This window comes from Colossoma macropomum, unplaced genomic scaffold (assembly GCF_904425465.1).
Source record: "Colossoma macropomum unplaced genomic scaffold, Colossoma_macropomum, whole genome shotgun sequence".
NCBI classification, from domain to species: Eukaryota; Metazoa; Chordata; class Actinopteri; order Characiformes; family Serrasalmidae; genus Colossoma; species Colossoma macropomum.
Window position 1 is genome coordinate 34,077,840 of NW_023494800.1, and position 20,752 is coordinate 34,098,591.

Genomic DNA, 20,752 nt, shown 5'->3' on the forward strand with positions numbered 1-20,752 from the left:
TTGCTCTGTATTTATAATCATCACAAATACTGATTCTAGATCTCCTGAGGTGGTTTGTGAATACAAACAATGTTGTGTAAAGTGGCTGTCTCCAGTTTTGTTCATTTTATAATTCAAAGTAAGTCATATTGTGTCCTAAACCACACAGAGAGTTCTGTGCAACCTGTATAAAGATGTGGACGCAGTTTGTGTGGGTTGAGAAAAGTTTTAGTACTGTATTTTTACTGAAACAATTTGGGTGACTATTGAGTTCTAGTGTTTACTAGCAATGTTTACCTCACTGCTCCAATTCTAAACAAAAGAAGCTATATTTGGACTTGGTTGATCAGCTACGTCTGTGGTAAGTGTAAAACTGGCTAAATCTGACTTTTCATTAAACCATTCCTTGAATGCCCTTCTTTGCAATGTGCTGAAGGTTTTGCAGCAGGAACTGCTGTACAGGTCCTTACAATGTAATCGCTCAAGTAGGCAGGTACAAGCATATTGTCACGTGTATACGTTTAAGGGAAATTCCACAGATTTGTCAAAATGTCTGCATAATTAAATAGTTAAGATGCCGACAAAGTCATTCAGGCTGGTTTGATGTGAAATGCACCATTGTAGAGAAACTTACTGAGTCAGAATTCTTCACAGTGGTGGTGATAGGAACCAGACGTCCGAAAAGGTCTGTAGAAGGTCCCTCACAGAAAGTTATTAAATGAAACAAGGTCCGAATACTTTTCCTTATGTGTGAGACATTAAGATAGTTTTGAGGCAAAATAGTGCCCAAAGAAAGCTCATGTTTTGAGATGTACCATTACCTTCTATTATTAACACTGCATATATAAACTCATGTAGGTTCACTGGTGGTTTTGGGTAGTAAATAAAATGGCTATATTTGTGTTGCAGTCATGGCGACCCCTGGTTCCTATTACCACCACTGTAAACAAATCTGAGTCTCTACAACAAACCTTTTCACACCAAACCACTCTGAATGAGTTCACATCTCAACAACTGCATTATGTACAAATTTTGAAATATCGGTGGAATTCCCCTTTGAAAACAACAGGTGCTATCTTTTTTAAACACATCTGTTTTGAGAGTGTAACACTGGTGTAAAAGCTGTTAGCCGAGCTAAGAGAAACTGTCCCGACAACTGTAACAAAACTGCAGCACTTTCCCGTCAATGCACCTAATGACCAACGTGCTGTGGCAATGCCAGGGGCCCAAGCACTGCTATTGATGCGAACCCACCAAATCAAACCCACGCACAGGGCAACGTGGTAAACAAATAATGAGACTGGGATAGTATTCTGACCAATCACAGCTCAGAGTGGGAAATCCCTCACACCAACTGCAACTGATTGTCTGTCGATTAACAATAAAGGGACAAACAAAGTAGAGAATGAAAGATGTTCATTTTCTCTGATGGTAACTAGTGTTAATAAAAAAAAAGGGGAAAAAAAAGAAAAGTTTTTTTTTCTCTTTCAAATTCACAAAGTGCAAATTATCTTACTTGATATTACATGTTACCAGAGTACAGAAACTCTTCTCTTTACTGAAATATAAGAATGGAGGGGGAAAAAAAACAAACAAAAAACGAACAAAACAGGCAAAACAAATACAACACCCACCCGAAACATCTATTCTTCCCTTCTGCTATAAACCCCAAAACCCTAATCCAAATCCGAAAACATTTAACCCCTTACACAGTTATTAAAAAAAAAAAGGGTCCACTATGTCATGCTGTAGCAATGCCTGCCAAAAGGTTACACACTAAAGAAATCCTCATTCACTCTCTCTCTCTCTCTCTCACTCTCTCTCTCACACGCGCTCTCTCTCTCTCTCTCTCCTTTACGCCGGACACAGTTCAGTTCAGGGTATTTTGATTTCGCCCGCGTGCGTTAATGGTTAAAATATATATTACATTTCTCATTAAATAGCTTTGCCTCTTGCACGGTCAGCATGCATTAGAAACACAGGGCCGGTCTTGGTGGGAAGGGAGGTGTGGTGTTGGGGGGGTGGTTGGGGGGTGGAGAGGAGAGATGCGGTCCGCCACACACTCTGGTCACTTGGATATTAACAGTCGTGGCTGACCTCTCCCCCTTTTGGTCCACCTGAAAATGGTCCTGCCCTCGAATCTCGACCAGAACAGTCCAGACGATAAATCTCCAGTGTGTACGAGGATGTAGGAGCGTCTGTGTGTGTGTGTGTGTGTGGGAATGTGTGTGCACGTGTGTGTGTGTGTGTGTGTGTGTGGGAATGTGTGTGCACATGTGTGTGTGTGTGTGCTTGTGAGAGAATCTGTGTGTTCCTTTTTGTCAGTTTGAACCAGTGGAGAGAAGATCACTGAAGCTTTGTTCCCAGCTTTCGTTGTCTGTTTCTGCACAGAGGGGAAAAGAGGTCAAGTGTTAATGGGTCATTAAATGAAAACCTTTCATCCACAGTTAGTCATGTGCCGATATAAATGATAATCATACTGCAATAAGTGTTTTTGCAAGCCCTCATTCAATAAATGCCCAAACAATGGAACAGAAAAAGTGAAACAGAGCTGCTGACTAGGAGAGAGGAGCTGTTAGCATTACCTTAGCTAGCAGGCTAACAGCTCTGCTCACCACAGAACATGTCTAATTCTGGTTAACTAAAGCACAAACATGAATTTAGATCATAGTGAGTCAAATCTGAGGGAGTGAAGTCGAGCAGCTGGAGCTGAAGAGACAGAAAAGTGAGATTAAACCAGTCAAAATGACTGGTTTTTGTGGCGTTTGGGACTTTAGCATTTTGGCTAAGCTAATGATAGCATAGTTAGCAGGCCAAATGTGCCACACACCACAGCACAAGCTTGATTCCAGCTAATTGACTTTAAAATGATGCCCATTTAGAGGATATCTGAGAGTGAAGAGTTGAGTGACCGGTGTTGGAGAGAAAGCTGAACATGTTCTGTGGTGAGTGAAGCTCTTAGCCATCGCTGAGCCGCTGTCATGCCTAGTTTTTCCTGCCTCTAATTTTTCCTCTCTTTCTTTCAGTGCCACCTATCAGTGAGCTCCCACAGCACAAATCAGTGAACCTTCTAAAATTTTAATGGGTGGAATGTGTTAATTTAACAATTCAGACGTGAAATAGAACTTGGCACGTCATAAATGTATGTAGTAAAGTAAAAACTAAAAACATAGTATATTACAAATTACATAAAGCTGTTCCTGCTCAGCAGAATACTGATAGGTTTTTGTGAAAAAACAAAGTTTCTAGTTTTGATATAATACCTGTATATAATGCATTAGCGGTGTTCTTAATGTCATTTTTAATAGCAAGTATGTGCTGGTGGTTAAAGATATTGGCTCTTAAGTGCGACTTATTTGATTAAATGCTATCATAGTTGTTTGAAGTGTCCACAATAACAATACTGTGTGTCGAAAGTTGTGCAATACCTCGTTAATGATGTTGAATGTCTGTACGCAACACAGGTAACAGATTTTTTGTATTCTTTATGATAATTTAGAGTCTACAGACTTTGCGTGTACAGAACAAAACTTTAACTGCACTGAAACAGTAACAATTTGTAAGTTTAATAGACAGACAGGTACAGCGTGAGCATTACCTGGCTTCTGATCTGGTGACCGTGTACTCAAACCATAAAATATTAGGAATGAGACTTGTATCCCTCACCAGGAAAAACTCTGCTATGGGCCTGTATGAGAGAAAGGGAGAGAGAAAATCATAAAATGATCGTAATATACTGAGATGGTCTTAAAGTTGCACAGTATAAACAAAATACTAGTATTGCAATCATATTGCTGCACATTGAAATTGCAATACACCGAGCAATAGTATAATGGATAAATAGTATAATGGTTAAAGATTGGCCTGCATTTTGAGCAAAATAATTTGTTTTTAATTGGATTACATAAAAATCTTGATCCCACAGAAACTCATCTGGAGCTGTGATTGGTCAGGTTGCTCACAAAACACTCAGCAAAAGTCACTGTGACTGGTTACAGGGCTAATTTGCACGTTGCAGCCTTCAGCGATTTCATTATCACAAAGACTAATAGGATAGCGGATAAAGAATAACAAAAGATAGATTTGCAGCTCTATGCTGTGACTGAAATGGATCCCTAACCCCAAGCAGTACTGTGCTATTTAAGAGGGACTATTTAGTTTACTAAAAAGCAGTAAAACATGAATAAATAAACGAATACGAACACTCACTAATTATCAGCATGCATCAGCATTCACCAGTCACATAAACAAACTGCTATAGCTGCTTGAGCGAGGCTGAAGGCCCATTCACATCAAATACATTTTTTTCGGACGAAAAAAATGGATGCGATTTTTAACGCAGTGGGACCTTCACACCAAGTCTGAAGCAGTTTTCTGTCTAAACACTCTGAAAACTTTTTTTTTTCTTTTAAGCACTGCAACTAAACAATGCATATGCTGGGTAACGTTACTGCCCATACAAAAAAAAAAAAAGAAAACAGCGCGGGAAGTTCCACCGCCTCTTAAAAGAGTGAGCTAAAGCTACTTTAGAAACAGTTCTGCAGGTATTTCTGTATGTCAATGGGGGAGTTCAAGGCTCTGCTTCTGCTTGCTGCTCCTCTCGTTAAAAAGGAGCAAATTAACTAGTTATATACAGCTGCTATAATGTACTCATTGACATTCATAAGTGTGGTCCACCAGATTTTTTTATTTTTTTTTGAAAAAGTTAAAACTTTTGTGCTCTACAAGATTAGCTGTTCTGCCGGTATCCTGATACACATTTGTTTGGGCTGCAACCATGACAACGAAGCTCTGATTGGTCACTGATTTTTAACACATCGGTACATTGGCCCAACCCTACCGACTCAGAACTGTGATAGGAACCAGACACCCTAAGCATAATGACTCTAAAAGCTTCCCAACACAAAGTTATTCCATGGTTATGAATACACTGCCTGATGTCAGAGACAGAGTGAGTTTACATGCACTCAATAATCAGATTTGTGCAGTTACATGATTATTCAAATAGTCGTGTAAAAAGCACACTCTGATTTCTTAGATTGGAGTAAAGTCTAGAAATCTGATTAAGAAATCTGATAAAGAGGCTGGATTTAGCTCAGTAATCAGATTTCTCAGTGCACGTGAACTCTTACTCTGATTTCTTTCAGATTTCTCAGCCAACGCATGTACAGACCCCAGTACCGAAAATAAGCGAGCAGCCCTGCTGCGGGACGCCGCAAAACACTGTTGGAGCGATGCGGAAACCAACTACATGCTTGACGAAATGAAGGATTTAAATATTCTTCATCTTCTAAATGATGTTTGTTCATATTTTCAGGTAAAGTGGCGCAATGTTTAAAAAAAAAAGCCACGGCATGAAGTTTGAGTTTTACATTATGTTTTTGTCACGTTGTCTTCTGTGAGTTTATTGGCTGGTTGTAAAGCAGAAATCTGATTACTGTCTGACTCATGTAGACCTGGTGTTTCCCCATTATCTGATTACTCAAGTACATATAAACACGTTGATCAGATTACTGACAAAATCTGATTTTCTGCAGTTATTGGACTATTAAGTGCATGTAAACACACTCAGTGTTTTATTATAGTTTTGCGAGAAGGTTTTGGTTGTAAACATATTTTTAGAAAGCCATTCATAGCAGAGAGGTGCATGCAAGGTGTTATAAAGGGCAAATAGTCCCCAAAGCAAACTTACTTCATCAGATTTACAGCTTAAAATGATATAAAAACTCAGACGTGTACATTCACTGGATGTTTTGAAGGGTAAATAAAATGGCCACATTGGTGTTATCAAGACCCCTGGTCCCTATCACCACCACTGTAAAGAAAAAGGGTCTAGCAATGCACACTGGTATACATGGGGTGGCCAGTAGCCCAGGAAAGGTGATCTAGCAACTGGCAGGACTGACTAGGTGTACCTGGGTGTGCTTTTGGGCAAAGAAACTTAAGACCTCCCACTGCCCCAGGCGGCGCTGCTCCACTGGTGACCAGGCTTAGTTAGACAGCAAAAAAACATCCTTATAGGATTAATAAAGTACATAATGTGTGCGTTTGTGCATTACCAGGCTGCTATTTTGGGGAAGATGGGTGTCAACAACTCCTGCGTGATGAAAAACCACACCACCCCCTACCACCGTTCCAGCCACGCCCCCATAGATCACCTGACTCCAGGTGTGGTACAGAAGGTAAACTCTGTAAACACAAACACAGCATTTTTAATCAATAATTCAGGGTAACATTACTAAAACACAATTTTATTTAAACAAACCCACAACTAAACACTGTTTACTGTACCTGCTGTACGATACAGCCAAAGCCACACCCAGTAGGATGATTGAGAGCACATGTCTCCATAACAACTCCACGCACCTAGCATTGTTTGTCTGATGCATTCTGTGGAGTGAATAAATTACTTTTAGAAAATGACTTGTTCTCTCAATTTCATGTCAAACATCTATTTGTAGACATTCTCACAGACGTTCAGAGCATCTGAGTAGAATTCAAAAGTAGTGAAGCGCATGATGACTCACCTTAAATAAAGAAAAAGGAAAAAGTAAACAACGAAGAACCAGATGAACTGCGAGTGGCTGGAAGGCATGCCGTACTCTGTTGTTACAGTGCTGTGGCCTCCTGCAAAGTCACATACAACCCAACACACACGTATTCAAAACACTGCAGAACGTTCCAAAGTCTCTGTTTCAGCAGCTCGAGAAATATCCTACCAACATCTGAGCCACTAATGACCACAGCTCAGAGTCCCAAAGACTCGCTGCACTTGCCCGTTTAGCAGTTTACCTTCCCTCATATACACGGACCAGGCATAACATTATGACCACCTCTTTGTTTCTACACTCACTGTCCATTTTATCAGCTCCACTTACTATATAGGTGCACTTTGTAGTTCTACAGTTACAGACTGTAGTCCATCTGTTTCTCTGATACTTTGTTAGCCCCCTTTTACCCTGTTCTTCAGTGGTCAGGACCCCCACGGACCCTCACAGAGCAGGACCTATTTGGGTGTTGGATCATTCTCAGCACTGCAGTAACACTGACGTGGTGGTGGTGGTGTGTTAGTGTGTGTTGTGCTGGTCTGAGTGGATCAGACACAGCAGTGCTGGGCACCTCAGTGTCACTGCTGGACTGAGAACCAAAAATATCCAGCCAACAGCGTCCTGTGGGCAGCGTCCTGTGACCACTGATGAAGGACTAGAGGATGACCAACACAAACTGTGCAGCAGCAGATGAGCTATCGTCTCTGACTCTACATCTACAAGGTGGACTGACAAGGTAGGAGTGTCTAATAGAGTGGACACTGAGTGGACACAGTGTTTAAAAACTCCAGCAGCACTGCTGTGTCTGATCCACTCATACCAGCACAACACACACTAACACACCACCACCACCACCACATCAGTGTTACTGCAGTGCTGAGAATGATCCACCACTCAAATAGTACCTGCTCTGTGAGGGTCCATGGGGGTCCTGACCACTGAAGAACAGGGTAAAAGGGGGCTAACAAAGTATCAGAGAAACAGATGGACTACAGTCTGTAACTGTAGAACTACAAAGTGCACCTATATAGTAAGTGGAGCTGATAAAATGGACAATGAGTGTAGAAACAAGGAGGTGGTCATAATGTTACGCCTGATCGGTGTATATAGCTCATGCAAGGTTTGGTAATTAGCCTGAAACTTAACCCTTGTGTGATGCTGATGTGTTTGTGACTCAGTGGTCTGGTGGACCCACCACATTATTGTTTTTTTTTTGTTTTTAAAATCAACACAGCCATAACAGTTAAAGTAAAAATATCAGATGTTTAAAATATCACAAGTGTCCAATGAAAGGTTCTCCTTTAGCAGCTGTAGCCAGTCAGCAGCCTGTCCATGTTGTACACACACACACACACACTAACAGCAGGCCATGTAGGAGGAGAACAGAGTGAAGGACACAGCACCTCCACACTTTTACTCCCCGCTGGTTCACCCAACACCACATGTGTAATATAAATGTGTGGGGGGTGAACAGAGTGAAGACACTGAAAATGGGTTACTTTATATGTTCTTCACAGAAACGAGCAAAGACCAAGAATCTGAGGTTGAAATAATAATAAATCACATCTTTTTTTCTTTTTCTAAACACTGAAAATGGGTCCCACAGACCCCAACACCACACAAGGGATAAAGGGGAATTCCTCCAATTTTTCAATATTAATTACATCATTAAGATGTAAACAAAATAATTTGGAGTGGTTTGATGCGAGATGCTCTGCTCTAAAGACACCTAAAACTATTTTCACAGCAGCATTTAACTAGCTTTTATTATTTGACTTACTTTTACTGGCACATTACATTCATGTTACCTTTAGATTATTTTAATTGTTGCACTTTTAATCTATTCTTCATTTAACTGCTATTATTAGTACTATTATTACTACATTTTGTTTCTTTTCTTTTTCTAAGTTTCCTTTACATTATAAAACACTCTCAGCTGTGTTTTTAGTATATGAAACATGTTAAAAGTAAATGTTTTTATCTTTTTATCTGAATAATTTTATTTGTAGTTTTGCTCCCCTTTAAAGGGATATTTTGGCAAAAAATATAATCTACACAGTATCTCTCCTTACGCCAAAGGTAGCTGATCAGTCAAGACATGTTCGGTAAGTTTACGTCTTTAGTTTTGCACTGGAGCTAAAAGCCACTTTTTTTCGGTTCTGTAATCTCTAATAGACTTGCTTAAGTGGTTTGTAGCACTGATCTATAAACATGGATGAAAACACACAGCAGTCATGCAGTGTTTGGGTGTGATCTTACCCCCACATGGGCGGGGCTCCTGCAGGATGTGCTTCAGTAGCCAGTTTAGCCCTTCATTCATCACCAAACCACCAAAGAATGAGATCTATGAGGGAGAGACAGATTATTTAACAGCCTATATGGTTCAAAACATTAAGGCATAACGTCAGTCAAAACTTAAATTCACGAGTCAGTCTGTTCTGAAATGCATGAGGAGGCCTCACAGCTAATTTTTTGCCCTAATGTGACTCAGATCTGACGTTTTCAGGGCTGTGTGGACACACAAATCTGATCTTTTCAAATCCGACCTGAGCCACTTTAGCTAGGTTCACATTACAAGCCTCATTGCTCAAATAAGTGATTCAAATCTGTCATTAATGTGACGAACCGGCGTCCTGAAATGACCCTCATGAGCTCATCCTACTCAGTAACGTCACGTGAATGAATCACGTTCATCATCAGCACAAACTAACGAGCAGAACGAGCTTCGCTGAGAAGATCATTAACTCTGATCAGCTCTCAGCTTCATTATTAGAGCGAGACGAAGGAGAAAAAGGTGAGATGAGCTGCTTTTGCACTGTTTACAGGCTTTAACATCTATTCGATGCTGCTGCCAGAGTAACTGAATGATGGTGACATTAAGGCCGCATGGCCACGAATCAGATACGAATCCGATCTAGGACTACATATGAAATTGTCTCAGGGTAGATTTGAAAAGATCAGATTTGCGTGTCCACACAGCCCTGAAAACATCAGATCTGAGTCACATTAGGGTAAAAAATCAGATTTGTGCCACTTCAACCTGGTAATGTGAACGCAGCCCTAGTAAGCTGGATAATTTCAGCCCAAAGTCAAGGTTTGATAGTTTGCCTCTAAAGCCCACATTTGGCCTAAATCAGATCTGATCTGGGAAATCTGATCATAAGTGTACAGTCTTGGGCTCTGTTATCATATAAAACACTAACATTTTGTGTTACAGTGTTTACAGCAAGTACACTGCACTCAATTCATGTCATGTGTTCATCAGATATACGCTACAGACACTGGAACGCTTTGCGAGCTACTGTTTTAAAGCAGATCAATCCCAGATATCCTTGGCAGCGTATCAGAAATGTAGCACCAGGAATACAAACAGCAATTATTTCTATAAATTAATGACCTCAACTGTTTAACTATTAGAACTTCTTCGGTTCCTGTGCAGCCAGCATCACTCAAAGTACCGTCTCTGTGGCAAGTTTCTTATTTATGATGAGTGAACCAACAGATCCCCTGTGCTTCCTGTAGCACACTGAGTCTGTCAGGATGACCGCACAGGCATGAAATTGGAGCCAGAACTTAATCCATATCTGCGACTTTGAGACCCAACCCAACCAGGCCCGTCTGGTACTGCTAAATTTGAAACCCCATCGCAAAAACGTTTTACAGAGCTTTACTTTGTTACTAAGCGATCAAGTTACTAAAGAAATCCCAGAGAAATCTAAAGGCCGATGTGCCCTGACACTACTTTGTTTCTGGCTAGAAGCTGCTGTGGAACAACTGCATCCACAGTAAACGTGTTGCTGCCATCAAAGCTCAAAATACTACCATAAACTCTACCGAAGGGGTCACAACCCTGGCCCTGAAGACCTACCATCCTGCAGAGTCTAGTTCTAGTTCCAACCAGAATCTGCCACACCTGCTCCAGCAAATAAATGACTTCAGGAGGAGAAGGGCTGGTAACCACTGCTGTACGCAGTACGTGACCAGTGTGCTTTTATCTCACGTAACAACCAGGTCACCGTGTTTCCACAATGAAGACGACCTTCAATCACTTGAATCATTAAACAGTTCTCCTTTAGTGAGATTTCTTTTTATTTCGTCCATAGCGAACAGTAAGACTGGCTTTGTTGTACATGTAGGTGCGAGAGAGAGAAAGTGCACAAGGCAAAAAGTGTGTGTGAAATTTCATAGGCGTTCTCCTTCAAGCAAAAACAAATCTATTACGTTAAAAAAAAAAAAAGAAAAATTCACACATTAGGAAACCCAGCACTAGCTTTATTTTTTGTATGTGAAAAATCGCATGTTTTGTCCCGTCAGGGCCGAGGGTCAGGTACCCTTTTCCACAGAGAAAGGTACATATTCGTACCTTTTCATCTTAACCTAATATTTTACACTTTAAGAAATAAAGGTAGTAAACTGTCACTGGATCAGTTCCCCTCTTGTCACTGGGGTGGAACCCTCAAGGGTCCATCTGAGTACCTTTAGTCAGGGAACATAACTGAACCATAATCCACTGAAATGATATGTTCTGAGCTGTACTGACTCCACACACCCCGTCTCGTCTCCAGGCTTTTATTTTACTGTTCTGTTTTAAATCATTCGGTTATGAAAAGGTACAAATACAAACTTTTCGCCTGGAAAAACTTAAGGTTCACTATTCGACCTTAAAACCACTGTTGTACCTTTGAGGGAACATTTACACTGTTTGTACCTTGATGAACGAAAAATGTACCAGAACAGAACCTTTATTTACAACAAAGTATAATAGGAAAACAAACTAAAAAGGCTGGAGTGAAGACAAGGCACGTATAGTCGATACAAGTTATGGTACAATTACCTAACTAAAGGTACTGAAGACATACCACCCCGGTGACAAGAGGGGTACCAGCTCAGTGACACTATAGCACCTTTTTCCTCAGTGTATACACTGTTACACCCCTACAGCAAGGAGTGCTTTTGTTTTTAAGTAAACAACACATCAACTATAAAAATCCTTATTGACGTTTTTTCACCCATACACTGTCAGAAAAACGAGTGCCATCTTGAAAACCTTTAGCTCCCCAATGGTAAACATAGTAAATGTACCCTCAAAGGTACAATGACAGCCTTAAGGACAAACCGTGTAACGTAAATGAAGTTTAAAAGTACACGACAGAGTAAAGGGGCTTTCGTAACGATCCGCACCGCGCCTGAGCACGTTTGACCCCCAAAGTCCAGTTCCTTTGACTGGTGTGATCGCTGAACCGAGCCCGTGAAGAGAGGTTCAGCAGGACCTGGGCACAGAATGCATCTAGTGTCACTGCTAACTCGAACGTGATACTAGAACTTGACATCAACGACGCGACTGCTCCAGTTTTCAATTCGTCTGAGAATATTTAGGTTAATAACAGGTCTGGTTCTCAACTTATTGAGGAACATGAACTGTGGTTGGCGAGTAAAGCTGCAAATTCCTCCCTCAACGTCAGCCACAGCACGATCAACAGAAAATCACTGTGCCGCTGTGTGTCTGTGCTGTGTCTCAAATGAGCCACAAAGGAAGTACAACCATGAACTACACTGTGCTGTGTGAGAGCGCTTTCCTTCAACTCAAAAAACTGCCCCGTGATGATGTACGAACGCTCAGGCCCAGAACGTTAAGTGTCATTTCAGCGAAGACCAACAGGAGTGGGGAGTGGGGGAAATCCTGCTCAGGCACGGTACAAGACAGCTTGTACAGCGTGAGAGCATCCATAATGTCTGTGAGTAGAAAAATAAAGTAAGAAGTCTGGAGTCAAGATAGGGAGTAAGGAGTTAATGCGACTTAAAAATATATAAAAATATAAAGAACATTTTTACAAAAATCAAAAAATTTGCAACAGTATAAGGTATAAATTACGTTCCCTACACTCTTAAAGAAGACGGCTCTTTTTTAAGTGGTTCTTTAGTAAAGAAAACAGTTCTATAAAGAACCATAAACTCTCAAGGATGATTAAAGGGTTCTCTGCATCATGAAAGGGTTCTTCAGAATGTGCTGGAGATTTTTGAAAACAGCTCTATATAGCACCGGAACAGGTTCTTCTATCATTACGATATCAAGCTTATAATGATAGAAGAACCCTTTTGGGTACTATATAGAACCCAATCTACAGCACATTCTCAAGTGATCTGTGGAGAAAATGAAAAAGAACCTTTTAATCATGCGAAGCGTTCTTTGAGTGTTCATGGTTCTTTAGAGAACCCTTTTCTTTACTAAAGTACCCATAAAGAATCATCGTTTTTTAGAGTGTAGCTAAAGATACTGAAGATGCACCCTTGAGGGTGGGGCTGGGCGATATGGCAATATTATACAACAGTTAGTTCCGGCCACGCAAGCTGATTGGTTGAGAAGCGTTCTAACTGAGCTGTTATTTCACCATAACATCACAGGTTTTTTCACAAACGCTGTATCACTCCGCTGAGACGCTGTTGCTATGCAACGACTTTGACAGCTGTAGGAGACGCTCAAGCCATCTGAACGTTTTTACTTCTTACTTTGCCACAAACAGAAAATGGACACTTTTAAGATCACATTTGACCGACAGCCGATTTGGTCAGACTCCAAAGATGAGACGACACTAAATTCCCAAACTGTCATCACCACTGAGCAGCTTTTCAGTCGGCAGCTGTGACAGAAGAACAGCTAAACAACCTGGAATCAGCCAGAAATGAACCCAACACCATTCGCCAAACTAAATGGGCTGTAAGATGCTTTACAGACTGGCTGGAACAAAACAACATTAATACTGATCTGGCAAAAACTGACCAAACTGAGCTGAACTTGATATTGCGGCAGTTTTATGGCTCAGTCCGACTTGGTCAGACTCTGAAGATCAGACTACACGTTTGGCGAATGGTATTGGGTTCATTTCTGGCTGATTCCAGGTTGTTTAGCTGTTCCTCTGTCACAGCTGCCGACTGAAAAGCTGCTCAGTGGTGATGACAGTTTGGAAATTTAGCGTAAGGAGCTGGAGAACGAACTGCCGGCTGTGCAGCGAGTGGGCGGAGCTCATTACTCTGACGTAGCAACAAGCTGCTCGTTAAGGAACCATAATTTGGTGAAGGAACTGCGAACATTAAAACATATTAAACGCTGCGTTCACGGCCCAGTTTATTAATTTATTACTTTATTTATTTAACTGTTGTATATCAGCAGTAGAACACTCGAGGAGTGTGTTATCACCAATAACATCACGGCTGTGATTTGGTCGCCGTAGATCATCACAGCCGTGATGTTATTTCGTAATAACACACTCCCTCTCAGGTTCTATTGCTTAAATGTCATGTCAAGATACACAACACGTACCACGCTATTTTGACACACCGACCACCGTCAAATAATGTTTATTCTATGTTACACATAGTGTACTTAATCCAAGTAAACGAGACCAATTAGGCCTTTTTTTTTAGTTAAATATGTAGCTGTCTGACAAGATCCATGATATACTCAGAAAAACATACTGTTTCTCACAACATCACCAGAGTGACACCATTTTTTCCTAAAAGCATGGCAGACATAGAAAGCACCACCACCAGAGTTAAGTTCCAACTGTAATCCTACACACCTGGATCTAATACCCAGTTACTCCTGAAGACTGATTAACCAGGCCGGGAGTGTTACATTAAGGCTGGAATTAACTCTACAGGGCAGCAGATCTCTGGTTGGAAGGCTCTAGAGTGTCGAGAATATTTGAGACACTCAGGGCACCGATCCCAGTTCAGGGGTCAGAGGTCATGCAACTCACCGTGTGCAGCTCCCTCTTAAAGATGATGAGCGTGACGAAGCCGACCAGGATCGCCATGGGCAGCAGACTGGTGTAGGCCAGCATCTGTCCAGTCAGATCACCTGTACACACACACAAACACAGACACATGGTTACCAAACAAGCATCCTCAGCAGGACTCCAGAGTATCATCGGTTAATTATGTTAATCATGTTAATTATGGAGTACCACGATCACAACATAGAGTAATATAATCACAGTAATAGTATTTTGTCTACATCTTCATCACAGGTCTAATACAAGGTGCAGTTGTTAAACAGAGATGCAACATGAGGATGAGTGGGACCACAAGCAACCTGCATTAGTATATATGTTTTTAGTATGTGTGAACTGAAATCAGCTCTTTTTGTCTTGTTTGATCTACAGTATCATCAATTCTCCGTGTTGTGGAGTGACAGAGCGCTGCTTCTAGTTAGCCAGCTGCTAAAAACAGTTAGCCTGGAAAGCTAGCGCTCTCTCACTCTCCAAAGCCTCACAGCTTCCTCAGTTTACTTTCGTTTATATCAGGGCTGTAATTTACATGAACCCACTTCTTTCTTTCACTTTCGTTGCTGGTGAATGCACTTATACTTAAATATGACTGAGCGCTGTAACAGCGCTGTAGTTGTGAGGAGCAGACGTGATTTACCACGTCTCGTCACTCACACTCGGTCACAGGAGAACAGATCGCCGGTCGCTCCACTCAAAAAGGGAATGTATAATTCCACGTTTCAGATGTTGCTAAAGTATATTTGGCGACTTCTTTAACTCGTCGTAGTGTCGCTTTCCTTGCAGTAGAAAACGCCACGGCTGTCGCTAGAACGCAGAACTGTGAGAATACTCTATTATATCGAACACTTACCCGAACATTTCTTGTAGCTCTACTGAGGAAAAAGTTATATCATGATAATTATCCTTATCGTTTTATCGTCCAGCCATACCCCTGCTTTAGATCAGAAGCGGGAATCACTCCGTTTCTGCAGCGCTGGTAGAAGACAACAGCAGATAGTGCTGTTAAGTGCACGGTTGCATCTCATTTGAAACTCAGCCGCAACAGTTGCAGGCATTGGAACTTCACGGAACAACAGCCAATCAAAACGTCCGTAAGGTGTAACAAGATCACTGATCGTACTTGACCGATGCACAAGAACAAACAGAAGATGGTTAAGGAGACGCCCCCTCCAACTGACTCAAGGTTGGGATTTTTACTGTGTCAGCTTTCTGAGCCATGACGACTAACATAATGGCTCTGTAATCAGCTGCGTTAACTAGCCAGCTAACGCTAACAGCAGTTTAAACGGCTGCTTGTGCTGTCGTTTATTCCTCCAGCCTGCTGTTATTGTGATTTACGTGTATAAATTAATTTTCTCCTCTTTTGATGGCTCATAGTTTTACACAGAGCTCAGATTAATTTAGAATCCAAAGGATAAAAATCATTACAGAAGAGCAAAGATTCACTCCTCAATGAACTTCTTGTGTGTCTAAGTCTAGATGAGTGGAACATCAAAGAGGCTGTAACTGTAACCATACTGGATACTTAAACATTTGTATTCAAAGGCACACAACATACACACTATATATTGAGATTAAAACTCAAATACACAGTAAAGAACCCCAGATAGACAGATTAAAGATGTATAAAGAAAAAGAGAATAACAATAACAGCTGAAAAAAATACAACGATAAAGCTGCCGCAAATATGCGAACAGCACCTTGCAGGTAACAACACAGCGAGAACGTCACGATGCATCAAAACTATGAGCAGCGAATTTGACTAGTGGAGTAACTGAATGTGTTGTGAGATTGTTTTTGAGTTGGGTCCAGTCCCATTTCACCCCTCGCCCCTACCACTTAGTCCTATCCCTTGGGTTTGCATGTTCATGTCTAGGGGTAGGACGACCCGATTCTTGTTGAGATAGAGGGGGAGGGTGAAGTGTTGGGGCTACACGGCCCCCCAAACGGAGGTTTTTCAGAGACTCCAAACAGAGAGATATGAGGAAAAAAAAACGTCAAGATGTATGGCTGCGCAAGCGACCAAAGAAACCCACAAATGTACGTTTTTTCCACGTTAAAAAACAATAATCACTGTATTATCTTAGTTAAATGTCGCTTCCATGTATTACGATCCTTTTCTTCATAACAAGTGTAAAAGTGAGCACACTTGCCCAGAGCGGTGGGCAGCCCTATCCGCAGCCCTCGGGGAGCAGTTGGGGGTTAGGTGCTTTGCTCAGGGGCACTTCAGTCGCATACTGTCGGCTTGGGGGATCGAACGGCGACCCTCCAGTCACAAGGCCGGATCCCTGACCTCCAGCCTGTGACTGTCCACAAAACAAACAAACAAAAACCATCAATGATCGTGCCTCAGATTAACTTCACGCGCTACGATATTGCCTCTGCAAAAGAATCATTCGAAGAAGAAGCTGGCGAATATCTGACTTCAGCTTCATATCACAGACTGGCAGGTAACTCAGTTCCAAGGGGCAAAGTGACATCGAAATCAAGGGGTAGGGGTAAAAATAAAAATATGTTGCAGGCAACTCACAACATGCAACTAGTTGCATGGAAGATTCACCATGTAAAGCCAGCCTAATGGGTTCACAGAAGACGAAGCCTCCAAATACTAAGTAAGGAAACGAATACCAACATGATGAACGAATACTCAAGTAGGTCAGAAGTGAGTCTGGACATTTTGGACAGATATGAATGACTTAAGATGTTCTGCATTCACCTAGTTTGCTTTAGTTTCTACGTCACATACTTAAGGCACCCTGAATGGTTTTGGCACAGCTGCGGAAGCCTAGGAAAGACGGGCTCTGTCATATTCCTCTCTCGGCTGCCAAGTGCGCCCTTAGGGACCCCTGGATTGGCAAACGGCACAGCTGGGCCTCACACCTGAATCCCTGCTGTGTTGTGTACGTCTGCGTGTGGGTTTCCTGAGAGTGCCCTGCAAAAGGCTGACTCGAGCACCGCGTCTGACGCTACACGCTAGTCAGCTGGTGGAAACAGGAACGATAAAATGATGGGTACAGCAAAACAGACCGATCTGGACGCAGAGGCTCCAAAACTCCGTTCTCAGAGCGAGGACAAACAAAACTAGCGGTAGTGGATCTGAGTAAGCGCTGTGCTTAGTGTCCTGATTCTCCGTCCCATGATATTCAGTCTTCACAGAGAGTGGGAGGATTTTTTTCTCTCTTTTCTATTTCAGTGAGGGAGAAGTGTGGCTTAATATAGCCATCCTGAAAATAATTAGGACACAACCGCCTTGTCTTGGATGGATATTTTCACTCCAACGCAGCCAAGTAGTAGACTCCGCTATGAAGAATCCACTGCCCACAAGGTGAGGGAATCCCGCTGGCCGTCTTGGTGCACATTAATAGGGCAGCTCACCTGTAAAATGGCACTAGCAACTAGCAGGGAGGATGGGAAGACTCGGATTATCAAAGCAAAGCGACACTCCTTTACTCTCACATCCTCAGTGTAAAATCAATTTCAATGACCACTACCTTTACTCACTAACGAGGACCCTCTCCAAGCTCTCTAAGCTGGACGCGCCCTCAGAAAAACAGAAAATATGCTGAACTGTGATTGTTTATGCTGTGATTTAATGAGATCAAACTAAAAATGTGTATTATTATAATTCTTCAGCTTGTAAAACAGATGTAAACATTACATTGTGTTAAATCTCGATCGGTTCGACTAACTTGGCAAAAGAACCAGTTCAAAAGAATTATTATTCACGAGTTCCAACAAATTTTGGAATGAAAATTGGAATTGTTGAAAAAGCTAAAAATAAAAGATGCTGAACGTGACATCACTTCGTAACTGTGCGTCGATTGATTACAAAACCAAATACAGCTTCTATGCCAGCCAAAAAGATTCTGAGTGACATTCACTCTTCAAAAGGATGGTTCTTCAACGGTTCTTTAGTCAAGAAAATAGTACTGTAAGGAACCATGAACACACAAAGGACACTTTGCATGATTAAACAATCCTTTGGATTGTAAAAAACGTTCTTCAGATTGATAGAGAAAATAGTGTAGACGGTTCTACATAGACCCTTTTTTTTTTTCCTATGGAGCACCAAAAAGAGTTCTTCTATTGTTTCAATTGTCAAGCCTGTAACCCTTCTCAAAAAGGTTCTTCATAGAGCCATCTACAACACTTTCTCCATCAATCTGAAGAACGCTTTCATGATGCAAAGAACTCTTTAATCATTCAAAGGGGTTTTGAGTGTTCATGGTTCTATACAGAACCATTTTCTTTACTAAAGTACCCTTTTTAAGTGTGTAGACTTCCACTAGCTTGTAGCAACAACAGCCACTGCAAAGCTAAATAAACAAACTTTAGGTGCCAATCGTGTTTAGGCTGATGAACATTTGGGAGAAGAGGAAAAAACATTATGTACATTAGCTTTTCCAGTAAACCACTCCTTCAAGGTCTCGCTCGGTACAACTAAGAACATCAACTAACCCCAGCTAAAGAAACATCACGAATACGGAGAATCATTCATAAATAATAATACAAGAGAAGAACTATAATAAGTGGCGACAGGAACCAGACGTCCACCTCTAAAAGCTCCACGACTTGAAGTGGTTAGATATGCCCTGCCTGATGTCGGAGACTACGTTTTAAAGTTTTAAAGTCTTAAAACGTATTTGAATACATTTATTTTAATCTATTCATGGCAGAAGGTACATGTAGGGAAGCAGAACTGTCCCCAAAGACCAGGTTTTGGATAGTAAATAAAATGCATACATTTGTGTTCTACACATGGTGACCCCCGGTTCCTATCACCACCACTGCATGAGAAATCTGAGTCTTTAAGTTTCTCGAGAATGAACCATTTCACATCAAACCACTCCGCATGACTTTGTTTACATCTCAAAGACTGAATTATTCAGACATTTTGAAAATTCTCTCGAATTCCCCTTTAATAGTGAGCAGGGTACTCAAAAGCACTGACAGCTACTGGGCTAACTTACTGACTGTACAAGTAGCGTTATAGCTTTCTGTCTTATTTAAAATTAAGCACAATATAATTCACAGAGTCGTTTCGGCTCCTAAGGGGTCAGAAAAGATTACAACTGCTTCAAAAAACGTGGAGGTGATGCAACATAAGGTTAACCAAGAAGGCTAGCAAGGCAGCCCATAACAATAATGAAGTTAGCCAGCTAGTTAGCCAGCTAGCTAACCTAGGCGACAAAGCTGACTGACGTTCTTCAAAACAAACATGTAAACAAAATCAAGAACCGGCTTTAAGGAGAGAGTTCAGAGTTTGCTTTTGACGAGGACTGAAGCTGGCTTCCTATTCGCCAGTTGTTTTTCGAATTCCCCCGTTCCACCTTAAATGAAGCATTAGTTACATTCTGAGCCTGAGGCGCCAGAATGTAATTGCTGCACTATTTAAGGTGGAACGGGGAAATTCGAACCAGAAGCTGGCGAACACGAAACTGACTTCAGCTTTCGTGCAGTTAAAACCATAAACATGTTTTCACGGAAGGAAAAAACAAAGGAAAGAGCGGTTACAGGACAGAAGAGAGAGGAGAGTGTGAGCGGAGAAGACGCATGCGGGTTAAACACGCACGATTTGGCAGTTGTTGGTGTTTTAAGTTCTCTGCGGATGCACGATTTCTTACGGTAACACTATTTGGTAGCACACCCCCCACCCCGCTCCCTCCTCCTGTCCGCGCGTCCATTCAGTTGTAAACGTTCCCGGCGAGAGCCAGAGCGCCGTGCGGCGACGCGGGTGGCTCTCAGCGGGGAAAACGAAGACTCGAAACGGGCACTCACCGGCCGGATACTCTACGTGGGTTAAGGAGACCGACTGCCATCGCGGTGGCGGCGCCGAGCACTGCTCCTCCGACGCCATCTTACCCGGACACCGGGCAGCAGGGCTCGTCGAATCAGGACGGCCCGCCCAGCGGCGGCCAGCCAACCAGGGCGGACCGCCCAGCTGCGGCCAGCCAATCAGCGCGACCGGGCGCTGCCGCCACACTCGTCCATTCACGGCGTCGAGGCTCAAAAGGAGGGAAAGAAAAAAATCTGCACGGGAACAGGAGTCCAATCAGAGGCGGGCGGCGGCAGGAGGCCGGCCAATCAGCGGGCGCCCTGCTGGACGTATGAAAATTGGGTTTATTCAAATGAAAGCGAGTGAATGGGGAGATCAGGTTCAGTCCTTTTTCAATTGACATCAACTGTGCTGTGAAGCTTTTATTTTTTGTTTATTTCTTAATAAATTAAATACTTGACACATGATAACAAGCATATTTGGGGTTTATTCTGAATCATTCAGCGAGATGGACATGATTTAATTTTTTTTTTCATGTCAGTAAATCAACAAAAGTCAGCAATATTTTTTTCTTCATAGTTTCAATGAGATAGTTTTCACCAAAAACTGGCTGTCACACCTTCTGTTATCAATGTTACACAAACTACAAGTGTTGAATAAAA

The 20,752-nt window shown here is 41.9% G+C and overlaps 1 protein-coding gene across 1 annotated transcript; it reads right to left on the minus strand.

Annotated features, from left to right (window-relative positions):
- Nucleotides 1-1,380: 1,380 nt before the first annotated feature.
- dolpp1 (dolichyldiphosphatase 1) lies at nucleotides 1,381-20,188 on the minus strand. Its single transcript, XM_036589084.1, is given in 9 exon segments — nucleotides 1,381-2,362; nucleotides 3,578-3,667; nucleotides 6,039-6,103; nucleotides 6,105-6,168; nucleotides 6,271-6,369; nucleotides 6,507-6,606; nucleotides 8,787-8,871; nucleotides 14,285-14,385; nucleotides 20,093-20,188. Coding segments are annotated over 9 exon segments (720 nt in total). The 5' UTR covers nucleotides 20,172-20,188; the 3' UTR covers nucleotides 1,381-2,325.
- Nucleotides 20,189-20,752: the final 564 nt, after the last annotated feature.